We start from the raw sequence: 17,728 nt of genomic DNA on the forward strand, positions 1-17,728 counted from the left end.
GCAGCCCACCGCTCACTTCCTTTGCGCGCAGTCTTCCTTCTGGTCCCCACACACCGCTCCCTCTCTCGCTACCTTCAGTCTCTGCTCAGATGTCGGGTTCCCAGAGGGGCATCCCTGACTCCGCCGTTCTAGGAGCATTTAGCATTTAGATAAATGACACATTTTAGATTAAATATTAGATAAATTTTAGGCCGGGCACGGTGGCTCACGCCTGTAATCCCAGCACTTTGGGAGGCTGAGGCGGGCGGATCACGAGGTCAGGAGATCGAGACCATCCTGGCTAACACAGTGAAACCCCGTCTCTACTAAAAATACAAAAAATTAGCTGGGCGTGGTGGTGGGCGCCTGTAGTCCCAGCTACTCGGGAGGCTGAGGCAGGAAAATGGCGTGAACCCAGGAGGCAGAGCTTGCAGTGAGCCGAGATTGCGCCACTGCACTCCAGCCTGGGCGACAGAGCGAGACTCCGTCTCAAAAAAAAAAATATATATATATATATATGAGATAAATTTTAGATAAATTTTTATCTAAAATTGCAACCCACTGGACTCAGTGACACCTGTAATCCCAGCACTTTAGGAGGCTGAGGTGGGAGGATCGCTTGAGCCCAGGAGTTTTCTTTCTTTTTTTTCTTATTTTCTTAAGAGATTGGGGTCTCGCTCTGTGTAGCCCAGGCTGGTCTTGAACTCCTGGCCTCAAGCAATCCTCCCATCTCGGCCTCCCAAAGTGTTGGGATTACAGGCATGAACCACCATGCCTGGCCTCAAGATTTTTTATTTTTTTCTGAGACACAGACTCACTCTGTCACCCAGGCTGGAGTGCAGTGACACTATCCCAGCTCACTGTGACCTCCGCCTCCCAGGTTAAAGTGATTCTCTTGCCTCAGGCTCCTGAGGAGCTGGGATTATAGGCATGCGCCACCACGCCTGGCTAATTTTGTATTTTTAGTAGAGATGGAGTTTCACCATGTTGCCAAGGCTGGTCTCAAACTCCTGATGTCAAGTGATCCACCCGTCTCGGCTTCCTAAAGTGCTGGGATTAGAGGCATGAGCCGCCTCGTCAAGATTATTAATTACATCTGCAAAATCCGTTTGGCCATTTGTGGAACACAGTCTCCGATTTCAAGGATTAGGACGAGAACATCATTGGAGGCTGTGATTCGGCCAACCACAGTCAGAGATGGAACTACACAGTTTACCTTCCAAGTCTGGCTCTTTCTCTCAGCGCAATGCCTGGGAGAGCCTTCCCTGTGGCTGTGGGAACCTCTGGTTTGTTCTTTTTTTTTCTTTTTCTTTTTTATTCTGAGGCGGAGTTTCACTCTTGTTGCCCAGGCTGGAGTGCAATGGCGCGATCTGGTCTCACTGCAACCTCCACCTCTCAGGTTCAAGTGATTCTTCTGCCTCAGCCTCCCAAAAAGCTGGGATTACAGGCGTGCACCACTACACTCAGCTAATTTTTGTATTTTATTAGAGACGGGGTTTCGCCATGTTGGCCAGGCTGGTCTCATACTCCTGACCTCAGGTGATTTGCCTGCCTCGGCCTCCCAAAGTACTGGGATTACAGGTGTGAGCCACCAAGCCCGGCCAGTTCTTTTTCATCGCTGAGTAGTATCGCATGGCACAGACATACTGCTATTTATCCACTTACCTATGGAAGGACGTTTGAGCTGTTCCCAGGGTTTGGCAATTATGAGTAAAGTGGCTATAAACCTGAGTGTAGATGAGGGTCAAGTGTAGATGTTTGTTTGAACATACAAGCTTCCATTTCTCTTGGACAAACGCCCAGAAGGGAGAGTGACTCTGGTTTTCACTGGTTTTTGTTTTCTGTTTTTTTTTTTTGAGACAGAGTCTCACTCTGTTCCCCAGGCTGGAGTGCAGTGGCGCGATCTCGGCTCACTGCAACCTCTGTCTCCCAGGTTCAAGATTCTCCTGCCTCGGCCTTCCGAGTAGCTGGGACTACAGGCGCCCGCCACCACGCCTGGCTAATTTTTTGTATTTTTAGTAGAGACGGGGGTTTCACCATGTTAGCCAGGATGGTCTCGAACTCCCGACCTCAGGTGATCCGCCCACCTCAGCCTCCCAAAGTGCTGGGATTATAGGCATGAGCCACCACGCCTGGCCTATTATTATTTTTAGAGATGAGGTCTTGCTTTGTCACCCAGGCTGGAGCACAGCGGTGAGATCATAGCTCCCTGTAGCCTTGAACTCTGGGCTCAAGTGATCTTCCCACCTCAGCTTCCTGAGCAGCTGTGACTACAGGTACAGGCCACCATGCCTGGCTAATTTTTTTTTTTTTTTTTTTTTTTGAGATGGAGTTTCGCTGTGTCCCCAGGCTGGAGTGCAGTGATGTGATCTCGGCACACTATAACCTCTGCCTCCCGGGTTCAAGCGATTCTCCTGCCTCAGCCTCCCAAGTAGCTGAGATTAGAGGCGCCTGCCACCATGCCCAGCTAATTTTTGTATTTTTAGTAGAGATGGGGTTTCACCATGTTGGCCAGGCTGGTCTTGAACTCCTGGCCTCGAGTGATCCACCCACCTCGGCCTCCCAAAGTGCTGGGATTACAGGGGTGAGCTACTGTGCCCAGCCTGCCCAGGCTGGTCTTGAATTCCTGGCTTCAAGCGATCCTCCTGCCTGGGTCCTTCAATAAATATTGACAAGCACCTCCCTGGTGCCAGGCTCTGCTGAGAGTGCTTTAGGTACATTGGCAAACAAGACAGAACAACAACAACAAAAAAAACCCGGATTTTTTAAATTCCCAGGCTCATGGAGCTTACATGCAAGCAGAGAAGATGGTCAATAAACCATCAATGTCGTATGTCAACTGTAGAGTAGCTCAGGAGTGACAGGTGTGATGGTAGGCAGAGCAGGGGAAGAGGGTGCAGGGGGTCTAGCTGTGAACAGGATGCTCTGGGGTAGCCCTCATGATAAGGGGTGACATGTGGAACAAAGACTTGAAAAAGATGAGGACAAGAGGCATGAGGCACCGCGCCCAGCTGCACTTGTGTTTAATGAAAACTATGATGGCTGCTGTGTGACCTTAGGGGACTATATTAACCTCTCTGGGCCTTCATTTCTTGGAGCACGAAGTGGTCCTCTCACTACCCACTTCGTGAGGTTCTGGGAGAAGTCTAGGATCATGCATGTTCTTGGCATAGAGTTTCTGTACAGGTGGCTCCCCTCCTGGTGCCAGGCCCTTTCCTGGGATTGGAGGGGGATGGGCAGAGGGAATTCAGAGGTTTAAGGAGGCTGTGGCCCCATCTCCTGGGGCAAGGAGGCTATTGGTCTAGAAGGTCTGCATTTAGAGGGTGACATCTGTGCTGGGAGCTGTGGCTCACGCCTGTAATCCCAGCACTTTGGGAGGCCGAGGTGGGCGGATCATGAGGTCAGGAGACCAAGACCATCCTGGCTAACACGGTGAAACCTCGTCTCTACTAAAAATACAAAAATTAGCCAGGCGTGATGGCACACACCTGTAGTGCTAGCTACTAGGGAGGCTGAGGCAGGAGAATAGCTTGAACCCAGGAAGGTAGAGGTTGCAGTGAGCCGAGATCATACCACTACACTATAGCCTGGGCAACAGAGCAAGACTCCGTCTCAAAAAAAAATTAAAAAAAAGAGGGTGACATCTGACCTGTGTCGAAGTGGAAGGAGGAGGTGGGAAAGGCACTCAGAGAGCGGAAAATGGGCGTGCCTAGAGCTGGTGTCTGCAGGAAGGAGGCCAGAGGAGGAGGCAGTGCCCTAGGCTTTGACCTGAGGGCACTGAGGTGTCACAGGAGGGCTGGGAGCAGAGGAGGGGCAGCAGAGAAGACCTGGAGGAGGCTGAGTCAAGGGCCCACAGGGAGAGGAGAAGGCCTGAGGTGGGCAGGAATGCAGGGACAGAGAGGGAACCAGGACCCAGTAGGCCGTGGAGGAGGGAGGCAGGAGGGCTGGGAAGTTGGGCCTTTAAGAGTTGCATGTCTGCCCGGCACGGTGGCTCATGCCTGGAATTCCAGCACTTTGGGAGGCTGAGGCGGGCAGATCACCTGAGGTCAGGAGTTTGAGAGCAGCCTGGCCAACATGGTGAAACCCTATCTCTACTAAAAATACAAAAATCAGCCAGGCATGATGACAGGCACCTGTAGTCCCAGCTAATCGGGAGTCTGAGGCAGGAGAATCGCTTGAACCTGGAAGGCGGAGGTTGCAGTGAGCCGAGATCGTGTCACTGCACTCCAGCCTGGTGACAGAGCAGGACTCCATCTCAAAAAAAAAAAAAAAAAAAAAGTCACATGTCCAGGGGGCTCGCAGGCAGAGCCATTTGCCCTCCAGGAGGCTGAGTCATTCCTGGTGATCACCTGCCTGCTGTGGCCACCCACCTGGAACTCTATCTCCTGTCCCTGCCCCCGGCCTCTCGCTGGCTTAATTGTCCCTTTCATTCCTCCACTCAAATCGAGCGATATCAGCACGCCAGGCCCTGGACATGTTTTGTGGGAACAAACAGGCCTGTGACCCAGGTGTAGAGAAGTTCGTCCTGGGGCCAGATTTGTTTTACGAGGTAGACGGCAGGCGCAGGCTACCTGTTTTAGGAATGTGAGAATGCAGCCACGTAGGTGCATGGGTGGGGGGTGGGGGAGCTTCTGGCTCTGCGCTCAGGCCCAGAGAGTGGCAGGGTCGGGGGGCATTTCCAGGAGCAGGAACAGCAGCTCCAGGGGCCCAGAGGTAGGACTACTGCTCGGTGCATTTGGAGGTCTTGGCTGGACTGTGGGGTTCATGGGGAAGGAGGGACTGAGTCTACAGGGCTAAGAGGCCACCGCAGCTTGGGTTCAAATCCCAGCTCTGTTCAGTCCTCGTGTGGCCGCAGCCAAATCGCTTCCCTCTATAGCAATGGAAGCTACACCGAGAGCCCAATTCTACCCCACCCACTGCACGACAACTGGTTTGTTTGTATGTTTGTTACTAGAGGCAGGGTCTCACTCTGTCACCCAGGCTGGAGTGCAGTGGTGCAGTCTCAGCTCACTGCAGCCTCAAACTCCTGGCCCAATTGATCCCCCTGCCTCAGACTCCCAAGTAGCTGGGACTACACGTGTATGCTACTACACTCGGCTCATTTTTTATTTTTATACAGAGACAGTGTTCTCACTATGTTGCTCATGCTGGTCTCGAACTCCTGGCCTCAAGTAATCCTCCTGTCTTGGCCTCCCAAAGTGCTGGGACTACAGGTGTGAGCCACTGTGCCCAGCCCTTGAGGAGTTTTCAAAGTGTCCGCAGCACCCAGGGCTGAGAACTGCTATAGCAGCTGAAAGCCATACGTGTCTCTGACTTTCCTTTTTGTCCTGGTAAACCCCTTCATTCCTTCCTTCCTTCCTACACTCATCCAATCAAACACTGGTTGAACACCAACAAGTCCCAGCACTATGAGCTCCACCCTGGCCTCTGGGGAGTGGGGGTGGGACCCCCGATTTGGAGATTGTAGGTGCGAAGAAGAATGGGCAAGATGCCCTCCTATTCGTTCATTTATTCCTTCAGGGCCTCTCCAAGGGCACAGGGTCTTTTCTTGTTGGCATTTGGGTTTTCCTCTCCTGTAAGCTGGGAAGGAGATTTCTCCCTCAAGGAGCTGTTGGCCAGATCAAAGACTAAAATAATGCTAAACACAGCTTCCGTTTCCTGATAAATGTATCGGGAGCCAAGCACTTAAAATATATTATCCCATTGAATCCCCAAGTAGGATTAAAACCTCAAAGCAGAGATTGCTCTTATCCTCACATGACAGATGAGGAAACTGAGGATCAAAGAAGTGAGGTCCGCTGCCCAAGGCACAGAAAGGGCAAGTAGGACCTACGGAAGCCCAGCCAAGGCCCAGCAGGCGCTCAGTGGCTAATCCTCCTGAAAACTGATTACCTCACTGCGCCTGCCCACTGGACTAAATTTGCCTGGTAACCGATGACATCATCACTAATTCCACGCCCACGCTCAACCTATGGGATAACTGATGACATCATCGAACCAACAAAGTCACTGCAGTTTATTGAAAGCCTACTGTGTGCACAAGGCTGTGCTAGGCAGGCCTCCTCTGAGTTCACATAAGGCCCCGCGGTGCCTGCTACTGCATGAAATAATCATAATAATTTGAGCTCAAAGTTATGGAATGCAGACTATGAGCTAGGCTCTGTTTTAACCTTTTTTTTTTTTTTTTTTTTTGAGGCAGAGTCTCGCTCTGTCCCCTGGGTGCTGGAGTGCAATGGCGCAGTCTCGGCTCACTGCAACCTCCACCTCTTGGATTCAAGCAATTCTCCTGCTTCAGCCTCCCAAGTAGCTGGGATTGCAGGTGCCCACCACCACACCCGGCTAATTTTTGTTTTTGTTTTTGTTTTTGAGATGAAGTCTCACTCTGTTGGCCCAAGCTGGAGTGCAGTGGCGCCATCTCAGCTCACTGCAACCTCCACCTCCTGACCTCGTGATCCACCCGCCTTGACCTCCCAAAGTGCTGGGACAACAGGTGTGAGCCACCGCGCCTGATATCTTTTTATTGACTATTTAAAATTAAAATATATATATATATTTATATATATTTTGAGATGGAGTTTTGCTCTTGTCGCCCAAACTGGAGTGCAATGGTGCCGTGATCTTGGCTCACTGCAACCTCCGCCTCCTAGGTTAAAGCGATTCTCCTGCCTCAGCCTCCGGAGTAACTGGGATTACAGGCAGGCGCCACCATGCCCGGCTGATTTTTGTCTTTTAATAGAGGCGGGGTTTCACCATGTTGGCCAGGCTGGTCTCAAACTCCTGACCTCAGGTGATCCACCCGCCTCCGCCTCCCAAAGTACTGGGATTACAGGAGTGCGCCACTGCGCCCGACCAGCTTTATAAAGTTTATAGGGACAGTGTCACCACTTTACAGGAGAGGGACTGAGGCTCTGAGGAGGAAGTTCCTTGCCAGGGTCCGAGTGTCGCCGCCCTGAGAACTCCAGCACCCACCTCCCTACTCTCCCTCATGGCGTCTCCCCCACCTTTCCACAGCCAGAAGTTGCCAGGTGAATACTTCCGGTACAAGGGCGTCCCCTTCCCCGTCGGCCTGTACTCTCCCGAGAGCATCAGCTTGGCGGAGAATACCCAAGATGTGCGGGACGACGACATCTTTATCATCACCTACCCCAAGTCAGGTACCTGCTGGGCTGCGGGCGTTGGGGGCTGGGGAGAGTGGGGTGGGGGTGCGGCAGAGGACAGGAAAGGCACATCGAGAAGGAGGGGAGGAGGAAAAGCGGGGCTGGGTCTGTTCAGAGCGGTGCCCCTGCCAGAAGTAGCCTCCCAGGGATACCCACCCGGCGCCCAGCCTCTCCCCTCCAGGTCAGTTCTCAACACTTCGCCTTCCCTGACCTCCCTGAATGAAATAGCGTCCTCGTTCTGTCCCTCTCTGTCCCCTTTACCCTCTACTTTTCTCTTCCTTCCTTCCTTCCTTCCTTCCTTCCTTCCTTCCTTCCTTCCTTCCTTCCTTCCTTCGTTCCTTCCTTCCTTCGTTCCTTCCTCTCTCTCTCTTCTTTTTTTCTTTTTGGTAGAGATGGGGTCTCGATACATTGCCCAGGCTGGTCTTGAACTCCTGATCTCAAGTGATCCTTCTGCCTTGGCCTCCCAAAGTGCTGGGATTACAGGCGTGAGCCACCACACCTGACCATTTTTATTTTTTGAGACAAGGTCTTGCTCTGTCATTCAGGCTGGGGTGCAGTGGTGCAATATCAGCTCATCAAACCTCCCATCTTGGCCTCCCAAAGTGCTGGGACTACAGGTGCTGGTCACTACCAAATTGTATACTTTTTTTTTTTTTTGGAGGTCTCGCTCTGCTGCCCAGGCTTCAGTGTGATGGTACAATCTTGGCTCATTTCAGCCTCGACCTTCTGGACTCACGTGATCCACCCACTTCAGCCTCCTGAGTAGCTGGAACCACAGGTGTGCACCACCATGCCTGGCTAACTTTTGTGTTTTTTGTAGGGACAGGGTTTCATCATGTTGCCCAGGCTGGTCTTGAACTCCTGGGCTCAAGCGATCTTCCTGCCTCAGCCTCCCAAAGTGCTGGGATTACAGGCATGAGCCACCACACCTGGCTAAATTGTATACTTTAAAGTGGTGAATTATATACAATTTGAGTGTTTGAGTTTGAGACGAACCTGGGCAACATGGTAAACCTCCCTCTATTTTTTTTTCGTGATGGAGTCTCTCTCTGTCGCCCAGGCTGGAGTGTAGTGGTGCGATCTCGGCTCACTGTAACCTCCGCCTCCCGAGTTCAAGCAATTCTCTGCTTCAGCCTCCCAAGTAGCTAGGATCACAGGTGCCTGCCACCACGCGTGGCTACTTCTTTTTATTTTTTATTTTTTATTTTTTTGTATTTTTAGTAGAGACAGGGTTTCACCATCTTGGCCAGGCTGGTCTTGAACTCCTGACCTCGTGATCCACCAGCCTTGGCCTCGCAAAGTGTTGGGATTACAGGTGTGAGCCACTGAGCCATCTTTTTTTTTCTTTTTTTTTTTTTTTTTTTGAGACAGAGTCTTGCTCTGTTGCCCAGGCTGGAGTACAGTGGCGTGATCTCGGCTCACTGCAACCTCTGCCTCCCAGGTTCAAGCGATTCTCCCGCCTCAGCCTCCTGAGTAGCTGGGATTACAGGCGTGTGCCACCACACCCAGCTAATTTTTGTATTTTTAGTAGAGATGAGGTTTCACCATGTTGGCCAGGATGGTCTTGATCTCTTGACCTTGTGATCTGCCCACCTCCGCCTCCCAAAGTGCTGCGATTACAGGTGTGAGCCCGGTCAATAAGTAGCATTTAAATGACCAAAGGGAAATAACAAAAACTCTTCCTTGCCTTTTTTCTCCTCTCTTCCCCACCTCCTCCAACAAGTGTTTATTAAACACATATTATGTGCCAGGCACTGTTCTAAGAACAAAGAAGGCTGCAACTCTCCAGACAGACTGAAATGTCTGCCTTTATGGAGCTCACATTGTATTGGGGCAACCCAGAAAATAAATCAACAAATAAAAATGTGACACTATGACTGGCGGCAGTAAATGCTGTGAAGAAAAGTAGAGGGTAGGCGGGGCATAGTGGCTCATGCCTGTAATCTCAGCACTTTGGGAGGCTGAAGTAGGAGGATCACTTGAGGCCAAGAGTTCAAGGCCAGCCTGGACAACATAGCAAGACCCAATCTCTAAAAAAAAAAAAATTAACCAGGCATGGTGGTGTGCGCCTGTAGTCCCAGCCACTTGGGAGGCTGAGGCAGGAGCATCACTTTAGCTGGAGAGGTTGAGGCTGCAGTGAGCTGTGATCACACCACTGCACTTCAGCCTGGGCAACAAAGTGAGACCCTGTGTCAACAAAAAGAAAAAGGTACAATTCAATGACTTTGCCATATGCATGGAGCTGGTCATCCATTACCACAATCAATTTTAGAATATTTTCAGCTGAGCACAGTGGCTCATACCCATAATCCCAACATTTTGGGAGGCTGAGGCAGGAGGATCTCTTGAACCTAGGCGTTTGAGAGCAGCCTGGCCAACATGGCGAGACCTCATCTCTACAAAACATACAAAAATTAGCCAGGCACGGTAGTGTATGCCTGTAGTCCCAGCTACTTGGGAGGCTGAGATGCGAGGATTGCTTGAGTCTGGGAGGTGGAGGTTGCAGTAAGACGCGTTCACCCCACTGCACTTCAGCTTGGGTGGCAGAGACTGTCTCAAAAACAAAAAACTGAGTGAGCCAGGCATGGTGGCTCATGCCTGCAATCCCACCAGTTTGGGAGGCTGAGGCGGGTGGATCATTTGAGGTCAGGAGTTCCAGACCAGTCTGGCCAACATGGTGAAACCCCGTCTCTACTAAAAATGCAAAAACTATCCAGGCATGGTGACGCGTGCCTGTAATCCCAGTACTCGGCAGGCTGAGGCAGGAGAATTGCTTGGAACCGGGGGGTGGAGGTTGCAGTGAGCCAAGAGTGCACCACTGAACTCCACCCGTGGCGATAGGGCGAGACCCTGTCTCAAAAAACAAAAAAAAATAAAATAAAAATAAAGAACATTATCATCATCCAACAAGAAACTCTAGACCTATAAGCCATCACCTCCCAATCCTCATATCCCCTCCCCTCGGGCCCTGGTAACCACCAATCTCCATTCTGTTTCTATGGATTTTTCTATTTTGGGCATTTCATGGAAATGAAATCTACACTATGTGGCTTCTTGTGTCTGGTTTCTTCCTGAGCATCACGTTGTCAAGGTTCAACCACATTGTAGCATGTGTCAGAGTCTCATTCTTTTTTATGGTCCAATAATATTTTATGTTATGTATATACTATATTTTATTTATTCATCAGTTGATAAGCATTTGGATTATTTCCACTCTGGGACTTATTATGAATGAAGCTGCTATGAACATTGCATGCAAGTTCTTTTTTTTTTTTTTTTTTTTGAGACGGAGTCTCGCTCTGTCGCCCAGGCTGGAGTGCAGTGGCGCGATCTTGGCTGACTGCAAACTCTGCCTCCCAGGTTCACGCCATTCTCCTGCCTCAGCCTCCCAAGTAGCTGGGACTACAGGCACCCACCACCATACCCAGCTAATTTTTTGTATTTTTAGTAGAGACAGGGTTTCACCGTGTTAGCCAGGATGCTCTCAATCTCCTGACCTCATCATCCGCCCGTCTTGGCCTCCCAAAGTGCTGGGATTACAGGCATGAGCCACTGCGCCCGGCCTTTTTTTTCTTTCTTTCTTTTTTTTTTTTTTTTTTTTTTTTGAGACAAAGTCTTGCTCTTGACCCCCAGGCTGGAGTGCAATGGCACAATCTTGGCTCACTGCAACCTCCACCTCCCAGGTTCAAGCGATTCTCCTGCCTCAGCCTCCTGAGCAGTTGGAATTACAGGCACCTGCCACCACGCCCAGCTAATTTTTGTATTTTTAGTAGAGATGGGGTTTCACCATGTTGGCCAGGCCGGTCTTGAACTCCTGACCTCAGTTGATCCGCCTGCCTAAGCCTCCCAAAGTGCTGGGATTACAGGCATGAGCCACCGTGCTTGGCCTTGCATGCAAGTTCTTGTTTCTATTTTTATTTTTTGAGGCAGGGTCTCGCTCTTTCGCCCAGGCTGGAGTGCAGTGGTGCAGTCTCGGCTCATTGCAGCCTTGACCTCCTGGGCTCAAGCTATCCTCCCACCTGAGCCTCCTGAGTAGCTGGGATGACAGGTGCACACCACCACGCCCAGCTAATTAAAAAAACATTTTTTTTTTCCACAGACAAGATCTCACTGTGTTGCCCAGACTGGTCTCAAACTCCTGGGCTCAAGCAGTTCTCCCTCCTTGGCCTCCCAAAGTGTTAGGATTACAGGAGTGAGCCTCCGCACCGGGCCCTGCACACAGGTTCTTATGTGGACATATGTTTTCTTTGTTTTTTATGGAGACAGGGTCTCACTGTTGCCCAGGCTGGAGTGCAGTGGTGAGATCTCGGTTCACTACAACCTCTGCCTCCGCAGGTTTAAGCGATTCTCCTGCCTCAGCCTCCTGAGTAGCTGGGATTATAGCCGCCCACCACCACGCCCAGCTAATTTTTGTATTTTTAGTAGAGACAGGGTTTCACCATGTTGGCCAAGCTGGTTTCAAACTCCTGACCTCAGTCAATCTACCCACCTCAGCCTCCCAAAGTGCTGGGATTATAGGCATGAGCCACCGTGCCGGCCCAAAGTGGGTTTATCTTTTTCCATTCTTCCCAGCAATAGGTGATCCTCTATTGCCCCACATCTTCTCCAGTGATTAGCATCAACCGGGATTTATTTACTGGAGACAAGGTCTTGCTCGGTTGCCCAGGCTGAAGTGTAGTGGGAAGATCATGGCTCACTGCAACTTCGACCTCCTGGGCACAAGTGATGCTCCCACCCCAGCCTCCCTAATAGCCACCACACCCAGCTAATTTTTGTAGCGATAAGGGTCTCTGGTTGGTCTCGAATGCCTGGGCTCAAGCGATCTTCCTGTCTGTAATCCCAGCACTTTGGGAGGCCAAGGCAAGTGGATAGCTTAAGCCCAGGAGTTCAAGACCAGCCTGGGCAACATGGCAAAATCCTATCTCTACAAAAAAAAAAAAAAGAAAAACAAAAACAAAAACAAAAATTAGCCAGGCGTGGTGGTGCGTGCCTGTAGTCCCAGCTACTCGGGAGGCTGAGGTGGGAGAATCACCTGAGCCTAGAAGGTTGAGGCTGCAGTGAGCCATGATTGTGTCATAACACTCCAGCCTGGGGAAGAGAGTGAGACCCTTACTCAGAAAAAAAAAAAAAAAAAAAACTTCAGCCGGGCATGGTGGCATCACCTGGAATCCCAGCTACTCAGGAGGTTGAGGCTCAATAATCACTTGAACCCAGGAGGTGGAGGTTGCAGTGAGCGGAGATTGCACCACTGAACTCCAGCCTGGATGACAGAGTGAGAGTATGTCTCAGAGAGAGAGAGAATTTTTTGCACACATTAGGTGGCTATTATTTAGAAAATAACATGTGGCCAGGTGCAGTGGCTCATACCTATAATCCCAACATTTTGGGAGGCCGAAGTGGGAAGATTGCTTGAGCCCAGGATTTCAAGACCAGCCTGGGCAACATAGCAAGACCCCGTCTCTATTAAAAAAATTTTTTTGTAGGAAAAATAAACGGCCAGGCGCGGTGGCTCACGCTTGTAATCCCAGCAGTTTGGGAGGCCGAGGAGTGTGGATCACTAGGTCAGGAGTTCAAGACCAGCCTGGCCAAGATGGAAACCCCGTCTCTACTAAAAATACAAAAAAATTAGCCGGGTGTGGTGGCACGCGCCTGTAATCCCAGCTACTCCGGAGGCTGAGGCAGAGAATTGCTTAAACCTGGAGGGGCGGAGCTTGCAGTGAGCCGAGATCGCGCCACTGCACTCCAGCCTGGGCGACAGAGCGAGACTCTGTCGCAAAAAAAAAAAGAAAAAAAAAAAAACAGAATAGGCCAGTCGCAGTGGCTCATGCCTGTAATCCCAGCACTTCGGGAGGCCAAGGCAGGCAGATCACCTGAGGTCAGGAGTTTGAGACCAGCCTGACTAACATGGAGAAACCCCATTTCTACTAAAAATACAAAGTTAGCTGGGCGTGGTGGCGCATGCCTGTAATCCCAGCTACTCGGGAGGCTGAGGCAGGAGAATCGCTTGAACCCTGGAGATGGAAGTTGCAGTGAGCCGAGATCACGCCATTGCACTCCAGCCTGGGCAACAAGAGCAAAACTCTGTCTCAAAAATAAAAAATAAAAGAAAAAAACAGAATAGAAGAAAATACCAAGTGTAGAAAGGATGTTGAGAAAATGGGACCCTTGTGCACTGTTGGTGAGCATGCAGAATGGTACAGCTGCTATGGAAAACAGTTTGGCATTTCCTCAAAAAATTAAAGATAGAATTACCATATTAACTCAGCAGTTCCACTTCCAGGAATATGCCCAAAAGAACTAAATGTTAGGTGGGGGGACTCTAACAGATATTTGTACACCAATGTTCATAGCCACATTATTTGCAATGACCAAAAGCTGAAACTATCCAAATATCTGCCGTCGATGAATGAATGGATAAACAAATTATGCTATATTCATACAATGGAATATTATTCAGCCGTAAAAAGGAAGGAAATTCGGCCGGGTGCGGTGGCTCATGCCTGTAATCCCAGCACTCTGGGAGGCCAAGGTGGGTGGATCACCTGAGGTCAGTTCAAGACTGGCCTGGCCAACATGGCCAAACCCCATCTCTACTAAAAATACAAAAATTAGCCGGGCCTGGTGGTGCACACCTGTAGTCCCAGCTACTCGGGAAGCTGAGGCATGAGAATCGCTGGAACCCAGGAGGCAGAGGTTGCAGTGAGTGGAGATTGCGCCACTGCACTCCAGGCTGGGTGACAGAGCCAGACTGCCTCAAAGAAACAAACAAAAGGCCAGGCACGGTGGCTCATGCCTGTAATCCCAGCACTTCGGGAGGCTGAGGCAGGCAGATCACGAGGTGAAGAGATTGAGATCATCCTGACCAACATGGTGAAACCCCATCTCTACTAAAAATACAAAAATTAGCTGGGCGTGCTGGCGTGCACCTGTAGTCACAGCTACTCGGGAAGCTGAGGCAGGAGAATCACTTGAACCCGGGAGGTGGAGGTTGCAGTGAGCTGAGATGGTGCCACTGCACTCCAGCCTGGAAACACAGCAAGACTCCGTCTCAAACAAACAAACAAACAAAAAACACCACACAGAGGAATAGCTAAAATAGGGTGCAGCCACTTCCTCTAGGGCTGAAGCCAAACTCCCAAGGAAGAAAGAAGTTGGGAAGAAGGACTTGCCTGCCCAACCGGCTCCCCACACAAGATTAGAGTTTCGCTGTAGAGGTATGGCCATGACCCACTGGGTGACTGAGAAGTTCACTGAGGTGCAACAGGCCACTGAAATTTGCTAGGGGGAGGGGTAAACGTCACTGGGTGTCTAGTGCAGGGCTGGCCCCTGTCCATCACAAGATCCCGCTGAGAGGAGCCCGTGAGAATCAGGAAGAGCCCCATCCTTATTCAGTGTTCCTCCAGCGCCCTCTGCTGACAAGGTTTAACACTGAGCTAGATGGCAGAGGAGAAATGTTTACAGGGTCCAGCTCCAATACCACAAAACGGGAGAGAGGCACGAAGTTGGAGCCACCAGCCTGTAAACTGATAACTGGTACAAGGAGGTTGTTAGAATGAAATCCAGTGAATGGATTGGATGTGGTGGCTTATGCCTGTAATCCCAGCACTTTGGGAGGCCAAGGCAGGAGGATCGCTAGAGGCCAGGCACTCCAGACCAGCCTGGGCAACACAGTGAGACCCCATCTCTACAAAATTTTTAAAAATTAGGTGGGCACAGGCCAGGCGTGGTGGCTAACGCCTATAATCTCAGCACTTTGGGAGGCCAAGGCAGGTGGATCACCTGAGGTCAGGAGTTTAAGACCAATCTGGCCAATATGGCAAAACTCCATCTCTACTAAAAATACAAAAACTAGTCAGGCATGGTGGCACACTTCTAGTCCCAGCTACTTGGGAGGCTGAGGCAGGAGAATTGCTTGAATCCAGGAGGCAGAGGTTTCAGTGAGCTGAGATAGAGCCACTGCACTCCAGCCTGGGCGACAGAGTGAGACTCTGTCTCAAAAAAAAAAAAAAAAAAAAAAAAAGCTGGGTGCCTGTGGTCTAGCTACTCCAGAGGCTGAGGTGGGAGGATCACTTGAGCCTGGGAGTTGGAGGCTGAAGGTGAAGTAAGCTGTGATTGCAACAGTGCACTGCAGCCCAGGTCACAGAGCGGAATCTTGTCTCAAAAAGAATTAAATGCAATGAATACTAACAGAAAGTAATTTTGAACGTAACTGTTTCTCTTCTGAACAGCCTGTGGTCTCCTGAAATTCAAAACTGTGAACTGGGTCCTTGATGAGGTCTCTTTCCACTAGGTAACATTCTGTAACTCCCCACAGAAATAAAGAGGTGAACCTCAGCCGGGCGCAGTGGCTCACTCCTGTAATCCCAGCACTTTGGGAGGCCGAGGTGGGTGGATCACGGGAGGTCAAGAGTTCGAGACCATCCTGGCTAACATGGTGAAGTCCCATCTCTACTAAAAATACCAAAAATTAGCCAGGCGTGGTGGCACATGCCTGTAACCCCAGCTACTAGGGAGGCTGAGGCAGGAGAATCACTTGAAACCGGGAGGCGGAGGTTACAGTGAGCCAAGATCGCGCCATTGCACTCCAGCTTGGGCAACAGGAGTGAAACTCCATCTCAAAAAAAAAGGGGGGCGGAGGGATAGCATTAGGAGATATTCCTAATGTTAAATGACGAGTTAATGGGTGCAGCACACCAACATGGCACATGTATACATATGTAACTAACCTGCACGTTGTGCATATGTACCCTAAAACTTAAAAGTATAAAAAAAAAGAGGTGACCCTCAAAAATGGGCAGTGAAAAGTGAAAAGAGCAGAGATTTTTATGTCCAGACACCTGGGTTCAACTCCAGCTTCCTCCATGTATTAAAGGAGTGCCTGCTGGGCATGGTGTCTGTGATCCCAGCACCTTGGGAGGCTGAGGCGGGAGGATTGCTTGAGCCCAGGAGTTCAAGACCAGCCTGGGCAACATAGTGGGACTGTATGTCTACTAAAAATAAAAATAAGAAATTAGCCAGGTGTGGTTGTGTTCACCTGTGGTCTCAGCTACTCGAGAGGCTGAGGCGGGAGGATCTCTTAAGCCTGGGATTTCAAGGCCGCAGTGAGTGGTGATCACACCACTGCACTCCAGCCTGGGTGACAGAGCAAGATTCTGCCCCAAATAAATAAATAAGTAAAGCAATTCTGGCTGTACTAATAGATCAGCCTCAGAATTTCAGCAGCTGAAGCCAAGTTTGTTTCTTGTTCCTATAAACTCTAGTTGGTGCAGGAAGGGTGGAAGGAAGTCGGGGGGAAATCCATGCATTCCCAGACATTTGGCTCCTTCCATCTTATGGCTCTGCCATCCCCAGGAGTCCCAGATTCTACCCTGGAGTCTCTGTATCCAGGAGCAGAGAGGGAGTGGAGAGCCACGTGGCATACATTTATGGGCCAGGCCTGGAAATAGCCGCACATCACATCGCCGCCACCTACACTTCCTTGGCCAGACCCAGTCTCTTGGCCCCACACATAGCAGCAGGGGAGAAGAGAAAAGGTCATCACGCCATATTCCCAGCAGAAAAATGAAATGGGATTGGGTGGACAGCTCTCCAGTCTCTGCCCTGCACCACTTTCCTAGTTTTGTCCCCTTGGACGAGCGACATGGTTTCTGTGAGGCTCAGTTTCCGGCTCCGAAAATGAGGTTAAGCAACCTTGCCTTCTCCACCAGCTGTAAGGAATCAGTGTGATAAAATAGGTGGTAAATTGTTCAATAAATGCTGTCAGGCCAGGCGTGGTGGCTCACGGCTGTAATCCCAGCACTTTGGGAGGCCGTGATGGGCAGATCACCTGAGGTCAGGAGTTCGAGACCAGCCTGGCCAACATGGGGAGACCTCGTCTCTACTAAAAATACAAAATTAGCTGGGCGTGGTGGTGGGTGCTTTGTAATGCTAGCTACTCGGGAGGCTGAGGCAGGAGAATTGCTTGAGCCTGGGAGGTGGAGGTTGCAGTGAGCCGAGATCGTGCCATTGCACTCCAGCCTGGGTGACAGAGTAAGACTCTTGTCTTAAAAAAAAAGAAAGAAAAAAAAAGGTGGCAAATTGCTCAATAAATGCTGTTGTGATTATTCTGATGATATCCTCCCTCTTTAGCCCTCCTGCACCCAATTAATCTGCTCAATTTCTCCCAACAGGCACGACCTGGATGATCGAGATCATCTGCTTAATCCTGAAGGAAGGGGATCCGTCCTGGATCCGCTCCGTGCCCATCTGGGAGCGGGCACCCTGGTGTGAGACCATCGTGGGTGCCTTCAGCCTCCCGGACCAGTACAGCCCCCGCCTCATGAGCTCTCATCTTCCCATCCAGATCTTCACCAAGGCCTTCTTCAGCTCCAAGGCCAAGGTTTGGAGGAGGGGTGTGTGTCAGTTGGGAGGGGCTGCATGGGTGTGTGGGGTAACGGGGAGACGGAACATAACTCATTGATTCATTCAGCACCTATTTGTTAAGCACCTACTATGTGCCTGACTCTGATCTAGCACAGTGGTCAATATACATGCAGAAATGCCTGCCCTTTGGCAGGGAGTGATGGCTCACACCTGTAGTCCCAGCACTTTGG

The 17,728-nt window shown here is 50.5% G+C and overlaps 1 protein-coding gene across 2 annotated transcripts in view; it reads left to right on the forward strand.

The window, feature by feature from the left end:
- Positions 1–17,728, forward strand: part of SULT2B1 (sulfotransferase family 2B member 1) — a 48,516-nt gene that overhangs the window by 17,788 nt on the left and 13,000 nt on the right. Inside the window, exons 2-3 of one of the 2 annotated variants that reach the window (XM_003269739.4) lie at positions 6,991–7,133; positions 17,306–17,514. In XM_003269739.4, coding sequence (XP_003269787.2) covers positions 6,991–7,133; positions 17,306–17,514 — 352 coding nt within the window. Of the gene's footprint in view, positions 1–6,990; positions 7,134–16,798; positions 16,846–17,305; positions 17,515–17,728 lie in introns of those variants that run through there. The other variant, XM_030821881.1, reaches the window with a different exon arrangement.

Source organism: Nomascus leucogenys, chromosome 10, assembly GCF_006542625.1.
Source record: "Nomascus leucogenys isolate Asia chromosome 10, Asia_NLE_v1, whole genome shotgun sequence".
Taxonomy (NCBI): domain Eukaryota; kingdom Metazoa; phylum Chordata; class Mammalia; order Primates; family Hylobatidae; genus Nomascus; species Nomascus leucogenys.